Raw genomic sequence first — 16,507 nt, forward strand, 5'->3', positions numbered from 1 at the left:
CAATGTTGTCAGAATATGCTGCTGTTAAGAACACTCTAACATTCATGAGTAGGGTGTGAATTATAATCACATACTCAGTTAAAGAAGAGAAACTGATTCTCTTCTCTTTGCAAAGGTTATCTGAGAGAAAGAAATGGGAACAGATTGACTTAGCCTACCCTATAGACTAAAAGCTTCACTCAACTTAAAAATATGATCAGAAAGGAGATTTTGAAGTACAGTTTTCCCCTTTACATGTAAATATGGTCCAAAACTACAGAAAAATAAAAGTATCATACTTAGAAAGTAGTAATGTAACTACTTCAAGGAAAAAAATAAGTGATAAATTTGTCAAACCATACGAGTAACACAGTTGTGTATATGTGTCTGTTTTTAACATAAGAACTAGCAATTATACAAATCAATACTAAATGGCTAGGAAAAAGAGAACCACTTCTATTTAAAGATACATTGAAAATTGCAATTTCACTTTATTTATAAATAGGCAACTTATAGAAGAAATGAGCCCTCAGTCTGTTGCTTTTAAATTTATACAACTTTAACTTGAAAATACTATCATAATGTTGATCTTTTCAAAGAACCAAATCTCGGGTCCATTGCTTTTTCTCTATTGTTTTTCTGTTCTCTATTTTACATATCTCTGCTCTAATCTTTATTATTTCCTTCCTTCTGCTGGCTTTGGGTTTATAGTTTGTTCTTTTACTAGTTCTTAATGTAAAGTTAGATTGCTAAATTGAAATCTTTCTTTTTTTTAATGTAAGCATTTATAGCTATAAATTTTCCTCTTAGCAATCCTTTTGCTGCATCCCGTAAGTTTTGTATGTTGTGTTTTCATCTTCATTTGTCCCAAGATATTCTCTAATTTCTCTTGTGATTTCTTCTTTGATTCATGGGGTTTTTTTAGGCATACTCTTTAATTTCCACATATTGTGGATTTTTCAATTTTTCTTCTGCTCTTGATTTCTAGTTTTATTCAATTTTGGTCAGAAAAAATACTTTGTATGATTTCAACCTTTTAAAATTTATTAAGACGTGTTCTGTGGCAAGATGATTCCTTTTATAAGACAGTAAGGTAAAGGCTATTTTTTGCTCAATAAAGTTTTTAAGCTTCAATACAAAATTTTGGTTTTGAAAAAACACAATTAGAAAATGAGCAAAAAGAAAAAAAAGACAAGAAATATGTCTTGTTTGCTATACAGTGGCAAATAAACACATGAAAATATGTTCAACATCATTAGCTATGAGGCAAATGCAAATTAAATCCAACAAGAGATTTCACGACACACCTATACAAATGTCTAAAATAAAAAATAGTAACAACACCAAATGCTAATGAGGAGGCAGAGAAAATGAATCATTCATACATTGTTAGCAAGAATGCAAAATAGTACAGCCTCTCTGGAAAACAATTTGGTGGTCTTTTATTAAACTAAACATGCATTATTATATGACCCAGAAACTGTGCTCAAGCATTTATCCCAGAAAAATGAAAACCTACATTCACGCAAAAACCTGTACACGAATGTTCACACCAGCTTTATTTGTAATAGGCAAAAACTGGAAATAATCCAAATGTCCTTTAATTGGTGAATTGTTAGCAAAGTGTGGTATATCCCGTACCATGGAATACTATTCGGCAATAAAAAGCAATGGAGTAATGACGTATGCAATAACTTGGATGAACTGCAAGGGAATTATGCTGAACAAGAAAAGCCAATATGAAAAGGTTATATACCACATGATTTTATTCATACAACATTCTCATGCAAAATTACACAGACAGAGAATAGATTAGTAGTTGCCAGATGCCAGAGACAAGAAGGAGGAATAGCATGATGTAGCCCTGTGATGACCAAAGAGTTGTATATCTTGATTTTGGTGATGGCTACATGAATGTACACATGTTAAATCTATTAAACCTACACACACACACACACACACACACACACACACACACACAAATGCACGCAAATGAATGCACGTAGAACTGGTGAAATCTCGATAAGCTCTGTGGCTTGTACCAATGTCAATTTACTGGTTTTTAAAGATGTTACCTTTGGAGGAAACTGGGCAAAGGGGACTTCCCTGTGTTTTTTTGTAACTTCCTAAGTATAATTATTTCAAAGTAAAAAGTTTAAAAAGAAAACAGCCACCTAAAGTTATAATTAAGGTAATATATTTCTTTTAACATTTATGTTTTATTAAAGTTCATTATCAGAAATGCTGGTTTAGAGTTGTGATCTCCCAAAAAATATAAGGCGTACTGTTTATGTTTAATAAGAAATGGAGTTTAGCTCTATATGTTGTATAAATATTGCATAACAGCTACAGAGGGGCCAACTGTTACCCTACTACACCAAGATACTCTATCATTACTGTAGGTCCCTAAGTACCTGCAAAAGCCATGCAGACATGGTCATCAAGGGCACAAATTTTCCTCACAGTTCTTTCATCTTGAAGCTTGGCAACAGATTTTTTTTCGACCCCAAGCACAACTATATCAGTACCTCGAATTCCAACCTGTTGAGTCATTAAAAAAACATAACGAGTTGTCAGTTTTAACACTAAAATCAAATTATTCTAACATATGACTTATGGAGAAAGGCTTTTCCTTAACCTTCAATAAAAATGAGAAAAGGAGACTTCTAAGAAAATAGATGCATAGGTATAGGCTTACTGGAAGTTCATTTCCCAAACTCAAAGCAAAGACAAATAGGTATAAACTAGAAGAATATACCACCAATGCTGAAACTACATGAGTGTTGTCCTAATCTCATACAGTACACCTAAAGAAGTACTATTTCAGTATAGAAAATTTTTAACCCAAATGAAAGATGCTGGAAATACATGTGAATTCCTTATAGAATGGGTAGTCCTAGTGCTGGTGGTAGGAGAAGTAGTATAGAAAGTCAAGTAGAAAAAATCCTGAAAGCTCTCCCATGAATCTCACAATTTGGAGGGATAAGGAATAGGGGCCGTAAGCAGCCAAGAGAAAGACCAAATGCCCTCACGCTACATCAGTGATAAGGAAAACCTCAATGCAAACATGAATATAATAAGAAGAATCACTATTGCTCCACTCTCCACTCCTTCATTTGGGAAGGAAGTGGGAAAAAGTTTAAAGAATAATGTATAAGGGTAGTAGCTCTCAGATAGGGACTTCTGGGAAACATGACCCTTTTCTCAGGGGTTCAAGAGTAATCTATGAAAATTTTAATTCTGTATTACAAAGTAATGTAAATATTTTGAGAGGCATTTGTGTTTTATGATTGCCTTGTGACCAAATGTGGTATTAGTACTGTTTTATACAACATAATTATGCAAAAAGGTGTGCTTGAATTAGTATTACTGAAGTAAAAATATAGAACAAGTTAAATATATAGAACTAGATCTGAGACTACATCTTCCAGTTAAGTAAAACACAGACAATTTATCAAGGCTTTTGCTCTTATTCCCTTATTTCAAGTCTGTCAGTTTATCCAGTATTCCTTCTCTTACCATTCTATCCAACATCAGCTACCCTCCCCCCACATCCCACCATCACCTAATACACACATGTCGAACTTTATACCCTACAGGGAATATGCCTTTCTACCAAGCCATGGGACATTATAACACTTTAACATATATTAGGACTCAAAAAAAATCTCAATATTTTCCCAAAATTGAAATAAATCAAATTCAATTCATTGATCACAAGAGAACACAATAATTTATGTAGCTCTCACCTAAATAATTTTTGACTTGATAAAGTGATTAAAACTGTCAAAACAGACTCTTTAGAAAATGTTTATAATGAAAATCCTAATATTAAAGTCTTCTGTGGATGAAGTTAGGCTCAGAAGAAAATTCAGAATCTCACTTTATAAAATCAAATAAAAATTAAGAATTCATTCAAGAAGATCAAAAAGGAATAAAAATACTTAAGCTAAACTTAAGAGGCGAAGTAAGGCAAAAGCAGAAATTAATGGTTAGGGAGAAAACAATACAATTGATAAATAATACTAAGATTAAAAAAAATTTTTTTTTAAATTTTTGGCAGCGCTGAGCAGCTTGCGGGATCTCAGTTCCCTGACCAGGGGTTGAACCTGGACCACGGCAGTGAAAGCCCAGAATCCTAACCAATAGGTCACCAGCGGACTCCCCAAGACATGTTTTTTAAAAGAAATAATTAAAAGCAGTATTTCAGTTAACATAGCCAAGAGGAGGAAAGGATAAAATAAATATATGCAAGTGTGAAAAGTAGGAATTTAAAAATTCTAAGTTAATAAATTTGAAAACCTGACTGGAAAAAAGATGACAGATTAGAAAAATTAAAAATTGCTCATACTTACTCAAGAAAAGATAGAAGTCTCACTCTCACTAACCAACATGGGATAATGTCCGGAAAGAACTATTTCTCAAAAGCAAGTGTCAGGCCTAGGAGGTTCATGGATAAATTCTTTCTAATCTTCTGTTATAGGTACTTCCTATGCTATATAAATTATTCTACGGTGCAGATCAAAATTGAAATATTCCTAATGCTTTTTTAAAATTATTTTTATTGATTGATTGATTTTTGGCTGCGTTGGGTCTTCGTTGCTGTGCGCGGGCTTTCTCTAGTTGCGGCGAGCGGGGGCTACACTTCATTGTGGTGTGTGGGCTTCTTATTTCTGTGGCTTCTTTTGTTGCGGAGCACGGGCTCTAGGCTCCTGGGCTTCAGTAGTTGGAGCACGTGGGCTCATTATTTGTGGCGCACGGGCTTAGTTGCTCTGCAGCATGTGGGATCTTCCCGGACCAGGGATCGAACCCGTGTCCCCTGCATTGTCAGGTGGATTCTTAACCACTGCGCCACCAGAGAAGTCCCCCTAATGCTTTTAGGGAAAGCTACGTAACAATGTTAAAATCTGGCAAAAAGTACTAATGATTTTCACTTAGGAAACCTGATGCCCATTCAAAATGATATTCATAAATAGAATCTAGAGGTACAGAAAAATAACAATATACCATAAATAGTATGGTTCATTCCAGGAGTTTTAGGAACATCAATAAAAGTAAATCTTTTAATATAAATGTTACACTGGGTAAGTGGAGATCTGTTATTTTTGGCCTTCTGATAAGAACAGAACTTCAATTGTTCTTGAAAAAATACTGAGTCTTCAGGTGGTGCAATAATGTAACCCAGCTTAGCCAAATGATAAATCCTTAAAGTTTTATTGGAAGTGTTTGGAAGACAAGATAATTCCTTCTGCTGTACCTAGAGCTGGGAGCCTGAAGCCTAGGGCTCTCTGGGAGCCACCACGTAGAGATGTTATGTCTGAGGGTGAAAGTAATAGGGAGAGGAAGCAAGACATAGAAGGGGAGAGAGAAGGAGAGAAAGGGAGGAAGAGACACACCAGTTCTGTCATCGTTTAATACCCTAGCAGCCATATAGTTGAACCTGAAAGGAAGGTTTACCGCTGCTCCCTTTGGATACTTGACTCAATAGATTTACTTTTTTTGCTTAAATTAGTTTGATTTGAATTTCTGATACCAGCAACTGAAATAGTACACACTAAAACAATCAAATAGTAAAAATAAAAAGTAAATGATAAAACTACAAAGACGTGATAAAATTCAACATCCATACCTAAATTTAAAATAACACTAGAAAAGCAGGAAGAAGCTTATTTGTGAAAACTATTTCACAGCTTGTTAAAAGTATCACAAACCAGCAGCCAGGTTCGTCTCAGAACATGAATCACTGTCCATTCAACTGTTCAAGCCAAAAATCTGGTTGACATCCTTTACCATTCCTTCTTCCACACTATCCATTTCCAATCAATCACCAAGTTTCTGTCCATTTTACCTGCAAAAGCTATCCACTTCTTCCTATCACCACTCTAGTAAAAGCAACCATCATTTCTTGCCTGGACTACATACTACTGCATATCCTAATAAGTTTTCCAGTTTCTTCTCTTGCTCCCCACCTTCCTCCTTCCATCCTCCCCCTTCACTGTACCCCCATCTAGTCTCCACAAAGCAGCCAGCACGAGCATTTAAAAACATCAACAAGGTCAGATTACTCTCCAGTTGAATATCCTTCCGCTGCCCTTAGGAACTTTTTTCAAACCCCTTAGTCTTACCAGTAGAGCTGGGCATGATCTGGCCCCTGCCTACTTCTCCAATAGTACGTCACTGTTGTTAACCAAGCACCAGCTACACTACCTTCTTTCAAGACTTCTCAAACACAATTCTGTTTCCCTCCTCTGAGCCTTCACATGTGGTATTCCCACTGTCTGGAATGCTTCTCCTCTTACTTCAGGTCTCAATTTAAATCTCACCTCAAGGAGTCCTTCTGTATTATTCTCTAAACAACCTATCTGTTCGTGCAATCAACACATTTATAATTATTTATTCATTATACTTATCTCTCCAAATCGTTAAATCTATGAGGGCCAAAAAAACAATCAGGCAAATCTAGATGGGGGATACTACTGAACAATTAATCCAGTCTCTTCAAAAAGTCCAAGGCATGAAAATAAGGGGGGATGCTGTTCAAGAATAAAAGAGATATCTAACAGCTTACTGCAATGCATGGACTTTAGATTCAGACGCAAACAAAAGAACTATAAAAAGATATTTTGTAAGTAATAAGGAAAATTAGAATGTAGACTATTACAAAATATTAAGGAGTTTTTGTTAATTTCATTGGGAGTGATCATGGTTTAAAAAACATCCTTTTTGGGACTTCCCTGGTGGTCCAGTGGGTAGGACTCCATGCTCCCAATGCAGGGGGTCCAGGTTCGATCCCTGGCTGGGAAACTAAACCTGCATGCGTGCCACAACGAAGAGTTCGCATGCCACAACAAACAGTTCACATGCCACAACTAAGAAGTCCGCATGCCGCTACTAAGGAGTCCACATGCCACAACTAAAGATCGTGCATGCTGCAACAAAGATCCCCTGTGCTGCAACTAAGACCCGGCACAGCCAAAGTAAATACATAAATAATAAATAAATATTAAAATAAATAAATAAAAATAAAAAACATCCTTTTTAACCAAGATAAATACTGAAATATTTACAGGGGAAATATCATAATATCTGGGATTTATTTTAAAATACTCCATTGAAAAATGAATTTCTACTTCAGCCTCACACCATATACAAAATTAACTCAATATGGATCATAGAATTTGCCTGGGGACTTCCCTGGTGGTGCAGTGGTTAAGAATCCGCCTGCCAATGCAGGGGGCACAGGTTCGAGCTCTGGTCCAGGAAGATCCCACATGCTGTGGAACAACTAAGCCCGTGCACCACAACTACTAAGCCTGCGCTCTAGAGCCCAAGAGCCCACAACTACGGAGCCCACCTGTCACAAAAACTGAAGTCCTCGCACCTAAAGCCCATGCTCCGCAACAAGAGAAGCCACTGCAATGAGAAGTCCACACACCACAACAAAGAGTAGCCCCTACTCACCACAACTAGAGAAAAGCCTGCACGCAGCAATGAAGACCCAACACAGCCATAAATAAATAAATAAATAAATAAATAAATAAATTTATTAAAAAAAAAATTCGCCTGTGAAGCCATCATGTCCTGAACTTTTGTTTGTTGGAAGATTTTTAATCATAGTTTCAATTTCAGTACTTGTAATTTGTCTGTTCATATTTTCTATTTCTTCCTGGTTCAGTCTTGGAAGGTTGTGCCTTCTAAGAATTTGTCCGTTTCTTCTAGATTGTCCATTTTAATGGCATATAGTTGCTTGTAGCAGTCTCTTACGAGCCTTTGTATTTCTGTGGTACCCATTGTAACTTCTCCTTTTTCATTTCTAATTTTATTAATTTGAGTCCTCTCCCTTTTTTTCTTGTTGAGTCTGGCTAGAGGTTTATCAATTTTGTTTACCTTCTCGAAGAACCAGCTTTTAGTTTCATTGATCTTTGCTATTGTTTTCTTTGTTTCTATTTCATTTATTTCTGCTCTGACCTTTATGATTTCTTTCCTTCTACTAATTTGGGTTTTGTTTGTTCTTCTTTCTCTAATTGCTTTAGGTGTAAGGTTAGGTTGTTTATTTGAGATTTTTCTTGTTTCCTGAGGTAGGATTGTATTGCTATAAACTTCCCTCTTAGAACTGCTTTTGCTGCATCCCATAGGTTTTCATTGTCATTTATCTCTAGGGATTTTTTGATTTCCTCTTTGATTTCTTCAGTGATCCATTGGTTCTCTAGTAACATTGTTTAGCCTCCATGGGTGTGTGGTTTTTACAGTTTTTTTTCTGTAATTGATTTCTAATCTCAGAGCATTGTGGTTGGAAAAGATGCTTGACGTGATTTCAATTTTCTTAAATTTATCGAGGCTTGATTTGTAACCCAAGATGTGATCTATCCTGGAGAATGTCCCATGTGCACTTGAGAAGAAAGTATATTCTGCTGCTTTTGGATGGAATCTCCTATAAATAATCAATTAAGTCTATCTGGTCTAATGTGCCATTTAATGCTTGTGTTTCCTTATTAGTTTTCTGTCTGGATGATCTACACATTGGCATAAGTGGGGTGTTAAAGTCTCCCACTGTTATTGTGTTTCCCCTTTTATGGCTGTTAGCATTTGCCTTATATATTGAGGTGCTCCTATGTTGGGTTCATATATACATTTACAATTGTTATATCTTCTTCTTGGATTGATCCCTTGATCATTATGTAGTGTCCTTCCTTGTCTCTTGTAACAGTCTTTATTTTAAAGTTTATTTTGTCTGATATGAGTATTGCTACTCCAGCTTTGTTTTGATTTGCATTTGCATGGAAATGCAAATCATTTTTCCATCCCCTCACTTTCAGTCTGTATGTGTCCCTAGGTCTGAAGTGGGTCTCTTGTAGACAGCATGTATACGGGTCTTGTTTTTGTATCCATTCAGCCAGTCTATGTCTTTCAGTTGGAGCATTTAATCCATTTACATTTAAGGTAATCATCGATATGTATGTTCCTATTGCCATTTTCTTAATTGTTTTGGGCTTGTTTTTGTAGGTCCTTTTTCTTCCCTTCCTCTTTTGTTCTCTTCTCTTGTGTTTCCCTCCTAGCGAAGTTCCTTTAGCATTTGTTGTAAAGCTAGTCTGGTGGTGCTGAATTCTCTTAGCTTTTGCTTGTCTGTAAAGCTTTTGATTTCTCCGTCGAATCTGAATGACAGCCTTGCTGGGTAGAACATTCTTCATTGCAGTTTTTTCCCGTTCATCATTTTAAATATATCATGTCACTCCCTTCTGGTCTGCAGAGTTTCTGCTGAAAAATCAGCTGATAACCTTATGGAGATTCCTTTGTATATTATTTGTTGCTTTTCCCTTGTTGCTTTTAATATTTTTCTTTGTATTTAATTTTTGTTAGAAAAATATGGAATGCTATGAATTTGCATGTCATCCTGGAGCAGGGGCCACACTAATCTTCTTTGTATCATTCCAATTTTAGTATATGTGCTGCCAAAGTGAGCACTTAATATGGATCATAGACTCAAATGTAAAACTATAAACTCTTAAAAAAAAAAAGGAGAAAATTTTTGGGATCTAGGCAAAGAGTCCTTTGACTTGACACCAAAAGCATGAACCATAAAAAGGAAAAAAATTATAAATTTGGCCTCATTAAAATTACAAACTTATGCTCTGTGGATGTCCATGTGAAGAGGATGAAAAGACAAGGTTCAGAGTGAGAGAAAATATTTGCAAACCACTTAACTGACAACGTACCAGAATCTAGAATACATAAAGAACTGTCAAAACTCAACAGTAAAAAAACTAAACAGTCTAGTTAGAAAATGGACAAAAGACATGAAAGACATTTCACTGAAGAAGATATACAGATGGCAAATAAGCACATGAAAATATGTTCAACATTATTAGCCATTAATGGCTAATTTAATTAAAACCACACTTAGGTATCACTACACACTTATCAGAATGGCTAAAATGAAAGACAGTAACACCAAATGCTGGCAAGGATGTGTAGAAACTGGATCACTAACATATTGCTGGTAGGAATGTAAAATGGTACAGCCACTCTGGGAAACAATTTGGCAGCTTCTTATAAAACATGCAATTACCATACAATCTAGTAATTGTACACTTGGGAGATTTATATCAGAGAAATAAAAACTTACGTTCATACAAAAGCCTGCTATGAATGCAGCTTTATTCATAACAGCTCCAAGCTGGAAACAACTCAAATGTTCTCCAACACATGAATAGTTAAACACTGTGGTACATCCATACCATGGAACACTACTTGCAATAATATGCAACAACTTGGATGAATCTCAAGGGAAGAAACCAAATTCCAAAAGGTTGCATATTGTATGATGCCATTTAAATAACCTTTTGAAGTTAAAACAAATCAACCTCAACTTTCTCTCCAGGCTTTTTCTCACCAACATTTAAATGTATGCTGAAGTCTCTCTTATCTTAAACAAAATCGTAAAGACCACTTAATTTCAATTCTGCCTCTCTCTCTCAACTTCAAGGCCAAATACTGTCATCAACTCTCATCTTGTAGTAACCTGCTTTCTACCCCACTCCTCCCAGTGTTTAGCCAAGGTAGACTACACATAGGGTCATTAAGGTCCCTTAAGGTTGCAGTCTACCCTAGTCTACATAGTCTAAATTTTGTCTTCTCTAGTGAAGAACAGTACTCAAGAATACTCATTTACTTGACCTTCAACGTAGGTTTTAAGCAAGGGAGAGAAAGGATGCACTTCAAAATACCAATAACTATCTCCAGCCCAGATCAATATCCTGAGTTCCAAATGTGTACATTCAGCTGCCTCACCGTCTCTGTGAATCAGGAATCTGGACACAGTTTAGCAAAGTTCTCTGGCTCAGGGTCTCTCACAAAGCTGCAACCAAGTTGTCCCCCAGGACTGCACTCATCTCAAGGTTCATGGGGGAGAATCCATTTACAAGTTCACTCTCATGGTTGTTAACAAGATTCAGTTCCTTGTGGATTGTTGAACTAAGGACCTCAGTTCCATACTGGGTTTTGCTCCACACTGGGTTTTTAACAGAAGCTTCCCTCAGTTCCTTGCTACATAGGACCCTCCAAATGACAAATCACAACATGCCAACTGTGTTCCACCAGAGTAAACAAATGAGAGAGTGAGTGACGATGAACAAGACGCAAGTCACCATCTGTAACCTAATATCTGAAGTGATGTTCCATCACTTTTGCCTATCCCATTCCTTAGAAGCAAGTCACTAGGTTCAGCCTACATCCAGGGGAGAGGGTTACTTAAGGGCATGAACACCAGAAGGTGGGGATCATTAGAGGCCATTTTAGAGGCTGCCTACTACAGATTCTATAAGCATCTCAATCTCAAAAAGTCCAAACCTCAGTTATCTTCTCCTCATACTTAGTGCTTCATATTCCCTAAAAAAGTGGCAGTGCCGTATACTAAGAGGCTAAAGCCAGAAATGGAGGCACCCTCTCTAACTCCTCCCTCTTCAGTACCTCCTCTTCTCCTTCCCCCACCCCCAGTACCAGCCAAATAATCATCAAATGTATCAACTATGCTGCTTAAGTTTCTCCAGAATCTGCCTTATTTCCATTTTTGCCTCAACCCTAGTGAGAACTATTATCATCTTTCATCTAGACTACTTCCATAGACTCCTATGTGGTCTCCCTGCTTCCAGTCTTGATTTCATCTAATCCACTGACCACGATGCAGTCTGAGAAGTCTTTGAAAAATAAGAATATGAAGAAAAAAGAAAAGAAAATCTGAATGTGGCATTCCTCTACTTAAAACCTGTATTAGTAGGGAACATTTCTCACTAGGCAAACCAAGACAACACAGAGATGGATTAGGGACAAAAGGATCTAGGGACTATAATATTTACTTCTGCATATCAGCCTTCCTGCTCTCTTGATGCAGAGAGGCTTTATCTGTACAGAAAAAAAAGATGGCCACCAGCAACCTTGGACTCATACCCCAACAGTTCTCCGAGAGGAAAAAAGCTACCACTATCTCTAGCTAGAAAAGTCCCAAGGATGGACTTATATTGGCCAGATTTCTGTCACTTGCTCATCGCAGGAGGACAGAAACTATGAATGATTCTGCTCGGGTCATGTGAGTACCTCTTTGGTGGGACAAATGCAGTCTGTTATTAGAAAGACAGAACGGCAATAGTCACATCAAAACCCTTCAAGGCTTCTTATTCCTTTAAAAGTATTCCATGATCTGGCTCCTGTATCTAGCTTCAGCTCTTCCCATTTTTCCACTGCTTCAGCAATCCTGAATGCCTTCCAGTTTGTGAACCACAGTCATATTTTCCTGCTTGGTCTTCCCATACGCTATTTCTTTTGTCTAAAATACTCTTCTCTTTCCCCTTCCACTTTTTCACCTGGCTAACTTTCATCTTTCAGCTGTCTACCTAAATATTACATACTTCTTCATGGGGACCTAACACCTAGAGTTCCCACAATGCCTCATATTCTCCCATTATAATACTCAGATAGGCCTTGTTAGGACTATCTACTCATAGTCATCTAACATTCCTGCTAGAGAGTAAGCTCTGTGAGGCCACTGACTGAGTCTACTTTGTCCACTGTGAAATCCTAGGACCTAGCACCACATTTGGCAGATGTAAGCGTTCAACAAAAATGTCTTGAAATAATAAATGAAAGTGCTAGAAGAACTACAGATCAAATTGAAGGAAAGGAGAAAACAAAGGGATAGTAAAGAATAATACCTACCATTTATTAAGTACTTGCTGTGAACCAGACACTGTGCAAGATGCTGAACATGTATTATTGCCTCATTCATTTATCACATCAACACTATGAAGCAGGCACTATTTCGAGGCCTATTTTACTGTTAAAAAAACCCCTGAAGCTTAGAGAAGTTAATCGCTTTACATGATACATATCTAGCTTCCACACTCATGATGTTGACAGATAAGTAATATACAAAATTTATGAAATAAATTGCATGGTGCAATGCAAAGAGCAGAGGCTTTGGAACTAGAAAAACTTAAGTGAGAATACGTGCTCTATCACTTTCTAGTTGGGTACCTTCACCAAGCTATGAAAGCATCCTAATCATGGTTTCCACATACATTAAAAAGGGGATTAAATACGGTTCTTAACGTTAGATAATGTACATGAAATACATGGTATAAAATAGGTATTATTTAAATGGTAGTTTACTTCCTTGCCAGTTCATCCACTATATATCTTGCAGTAGAAGCACAAAAGGAACTTCACCATCTAGATTCTCAAAGATCTTTCTAACCAGTTGGTGTGAGAAGACTATTAAGTATACCTGAAGTTAAAGAGAATATGAGGCTAAATAGTAAATACTCTACACTGCTCTGTGGTACAGATGATAAATTCAGAAGAAGAAAGAGATCCATGATGACTGGACTGGATCAGAGACAGGGCCACAAAGGAAAGAAATGTGCAGAGACTCTTAGAGGATAAGTAAGATGGAGGGTGACAGAGAGGTGTTTTCCACTCTCCCCACCTACAAGGCAGAAGCATATATTGGTAAAACCATGAAACTGCTCCCTTAATTAAAGAGTGTGGATGTGGATCGTGGAAGACTTTCATGGCCAGACTGTGGAGCTGAGATTTGATAAAGTAGGAAATACGGAGCTAATAACAGTTTGGGGTCAGCGAAAGGACAGAATGAGGAAGGATAATAAATCTTAACTTTTTCATGGCAATATTGTGAAGGATTCATTTTTTTCTTCCCTAAAAAGAAAGTATTACCTCTTCGAAATGTTATTCAAACATATTTTTCATTTATATAAAAGGGAACTAAAGCAAAAAGAAAACAGGCCTCTTGCCTCACTTCATGCTGTAAGATAATCATCAAGAAAGAAGCAGAACCCAAGGACTCTAATTGTGGCCCATATAACTTTTTGTATTACCAAATAATATCGTATCTACATACTGGTCACAACTGGCCAACCTCAGCTTATTTATAACTCATCATATCAACTGCCATTTATAGACAGAATATTTTGTGACATATTTTAATAAACAATGCCATTATAAACTTTACCCCATGTAAAAGGTCATAGTGCCCTCAAGGAAACACAATGAATAACTCCATACAAAGATGCAAATTATAATTTCAGAATCCTGAGACAAAACTGTCTCATCCTTCCAATGTGTCTTTAAAAATGCCCACTATAGGTATTTTTATATCCTTACCCTTTTACAGTTCATTACAAAGGAACCATCAATCAGTTCTATAGCATTCTTAAAACATTTTAAATAGCCAATGCGGTTTCTTATTACACCTCAGTTTTCTCCCATTACTCCCTTTATTTTAGGTTCTAAAACTTGGGCATTATTTTCTAACCATATGCTTCATGGCATGCTGGGGATTATATAATTTTTGTTTTTATCAAAATGGTACCCTTTTGGTTTAAGCTACATCAGGCTTTTCTTAAATTTACAATTCCAAAAGAATTACTTACAAAACAGAAGTAAAACTAGAGGGCCCAATTAAATAGAAAAATACTTTAAAAAATGGTGATTCTTTCTAGTGTTATTTTTTTTACCACTTTACATTTGATAGATTTATGATAAAAGTGAATTATTTCCTTTCATAACTAAGTTGGTATGGAAAGTGAGAGAAAATACAGATACTACTAGACTTAGAAATGCACTTCATATTGTCATAGCTAGTGTCTCAATTTCCAAGATACACAACAAACATGCTCATGAAATTTGAAAGATTCTAAAAAAATTGGATCCTCCTGAATTCAAAGGCTAGGATCTGGACGATTTGGGGTAATATATCTTTGGTCACCAGGGCACTTTTGTCCTTTTAAATTTTTATAAATCACCAAGATTATTAAATATAATTAAAACTTGGCAGGAGTATTACTGCTACCCTGAATATTTTAAAGTTTTTCAGAAATGTGGATATATCAATTTAAAGGAGGGTATAATCTCTCAAGGAATTCCAGTATTATTTAAAAACCAAACCAAAAGAAGTGGAAATGGCAAAAGAGCGGAGATTCTTGGGCTTAAAGCCTCTAGAAGGCTGCTAAATATTCAGGAGTAAATTTTTGGACAATTATTTTTAAAAGGTGAAAGTGGGGCTTCCCTGGTGGTGCAGCGGTTGAGAATCTGCCTGCCTAATGCAGGGGACACGGGTTCGAGCCCTGGTCTGGGAAGATCCCACATGCCGCGGAGCAACTAGGCCCGTGAGCCACAACTACTGAGCCTGCGCGTCTGGAGCCTGTGCTCCGCAACAAGAGAGGCTGCGATAGTGAGAGGCCCGCGCACCGCGATGAAGAGTGGCCCCGCTTGCCGCAAGGAGAGAAAGCCCTCACACAGAAACGAAGACCCAACAGAGCCAAAAATAAATAAATAAATAAATTTAAAAAAATATATATATATGGTAAAAAAAAAAAAAAAAGGTGAAAGTGTTGGAGTAGATTAGCATTTTCAACCGTTCCCTCAATAAAGATTTAATTTTACATCGATTTAAGCCACATTTCAGGGACAGCCATGTTTGATTTTTGATTTTTACTGTAATTATTACTTTTCCATGTGTCTGCCAAATCCTGAGGAAGTGGGCAGTGTGCATTCAGGCAGGCTGTTACAGGCTGAAAGAAGTCTTTTCTTTCCTTACTGTCAGACACAGCATTAATATCTCTTCCACAGTCAAGGCTACAACACACACACACACGTACACACACCCTAGTTAAACGTTTACAGTGACTGTTAAAGGCAGTTGCACAACGGAAACCTATGAAATCTACCAACTTTTAACTCCACCGCTTCCATCCCACATTTCAGAACAGCAACTCCCTCAATAAAGGAAGGAGGCAATTTTCACACGTGGGAGACTCTTTTCTTGTCCCCCTACACTGAGTGATGCGCTGGGGCAGCGAGATAAGGAAAGCCTGACACAGGGCAGGGACCGGTGGTCAAGAAGAGTTGCTCGCTCACCACGGTGGATCCTTTCTTTACCGCTTCCTGGGCATATTCCACTTGGAATAGGTGTCCGTCCGGGGAGAAGACAGTGATTGCTCGGTCATACTGAGACGCCATCGGCGCAGGGCTACCGCAATATCCGCTGTGAGTTCCACGCTGCCTCAGTCGAGGGGGCAGAGGAGTTGCACCTGCGGCCACACGCTACCCGGAAGTGCTTGCGCATGCTCAAGACGCCGTCGGAAGTGATCACGGGGACAGCTCAGGGGGTCCTCGTGGCCTTCCGTTGGTTCGAGGCTGTGCCTGCGAGTCGACTGTGTTCCTCTGCTATCCTTAGTGCCTGGCGCGTGTGTCCCAATTTTCCCACGCTGGTGTTGCTCCAGGAGTGGGGTTATTAAAATGACCCTCAAAGATTAGGGCCGAATAGTGAGGACTTAAAAGATCAGGTGTTTTTATTTTCTCAAACCTATTAGAGAACCAGTGGTAAGTTAATTTTCAACCTCTTATTTTTGGATTCAAATTCTAAAATGTCCTTCTCTTTCTCTTCCCCTCCATCCTTCGTTATCTTACATTATTTTAACCCAAAGAAATAAGTTATAATTTTCGAATTTTCATTTGT

At 37.3% G+C, this 16,507-nt stretch overlaps 1 protein-coding gene and 1 non-coding gene across 4 annotated transcripts in view; both read right to left on the reverse strand.

Annotated features, from left to right (window-relative positions):
* PSMA8 (proteasome 20S subunit alpha 8) overlaps window positions 1-16,008 on the reverse strand; it is a 29,338-nt gene extending 13,330 nt beyond the window's left edge. For 2 of the 3 annotated variants that reach the window (XM_007197579.2, XM_007197578.2), the window contains exons 1-2: window positions 15,907-16,008; window positions 2,394-2,520 (exon numbers count right to left, since the gene is read on the reverse strand). In XM_007197579.2, the coding sequence (XP_007197641.2) occupies window positions 2,394-2,520; window positions 15,907-16,008 (229 nt within the window). The remainder of the gene's footprint in view (window positions 1-2,393; window positions 2,521-15,906) is intronic. The other variant, XM_007197580.2, reaches the window with a different exon arrangement.
* LOC114235934 (U6 spliceosomal RNA) lies at window positions 9,337-9,441 on the reverse strand. Its single transcript, XR_003622006.1, has one exon. It is a non-coding gene; the product is annotated as a U6 spliceosomal RNA (small nuclear RNA).
* Window positions 16,009-16,507: the final 499 nt, after the last annotated feature.

Source organism: Balaenoptera acutorostrata, chromosome 13, assembly GCF_949987535.1.
Source record: "Balaenoptera acutorostrata chromosome 13, mBalAcu1.1, whole genome shotgun sequence".
In the NCBI taxonomy this organism is placed as follows: Eukaryota; Metazoa; Chordata; class Mammalia; order Artiodactyla; family Balaenopteridae; genus Balaenoptera; species Balaenoptera acutorostrata.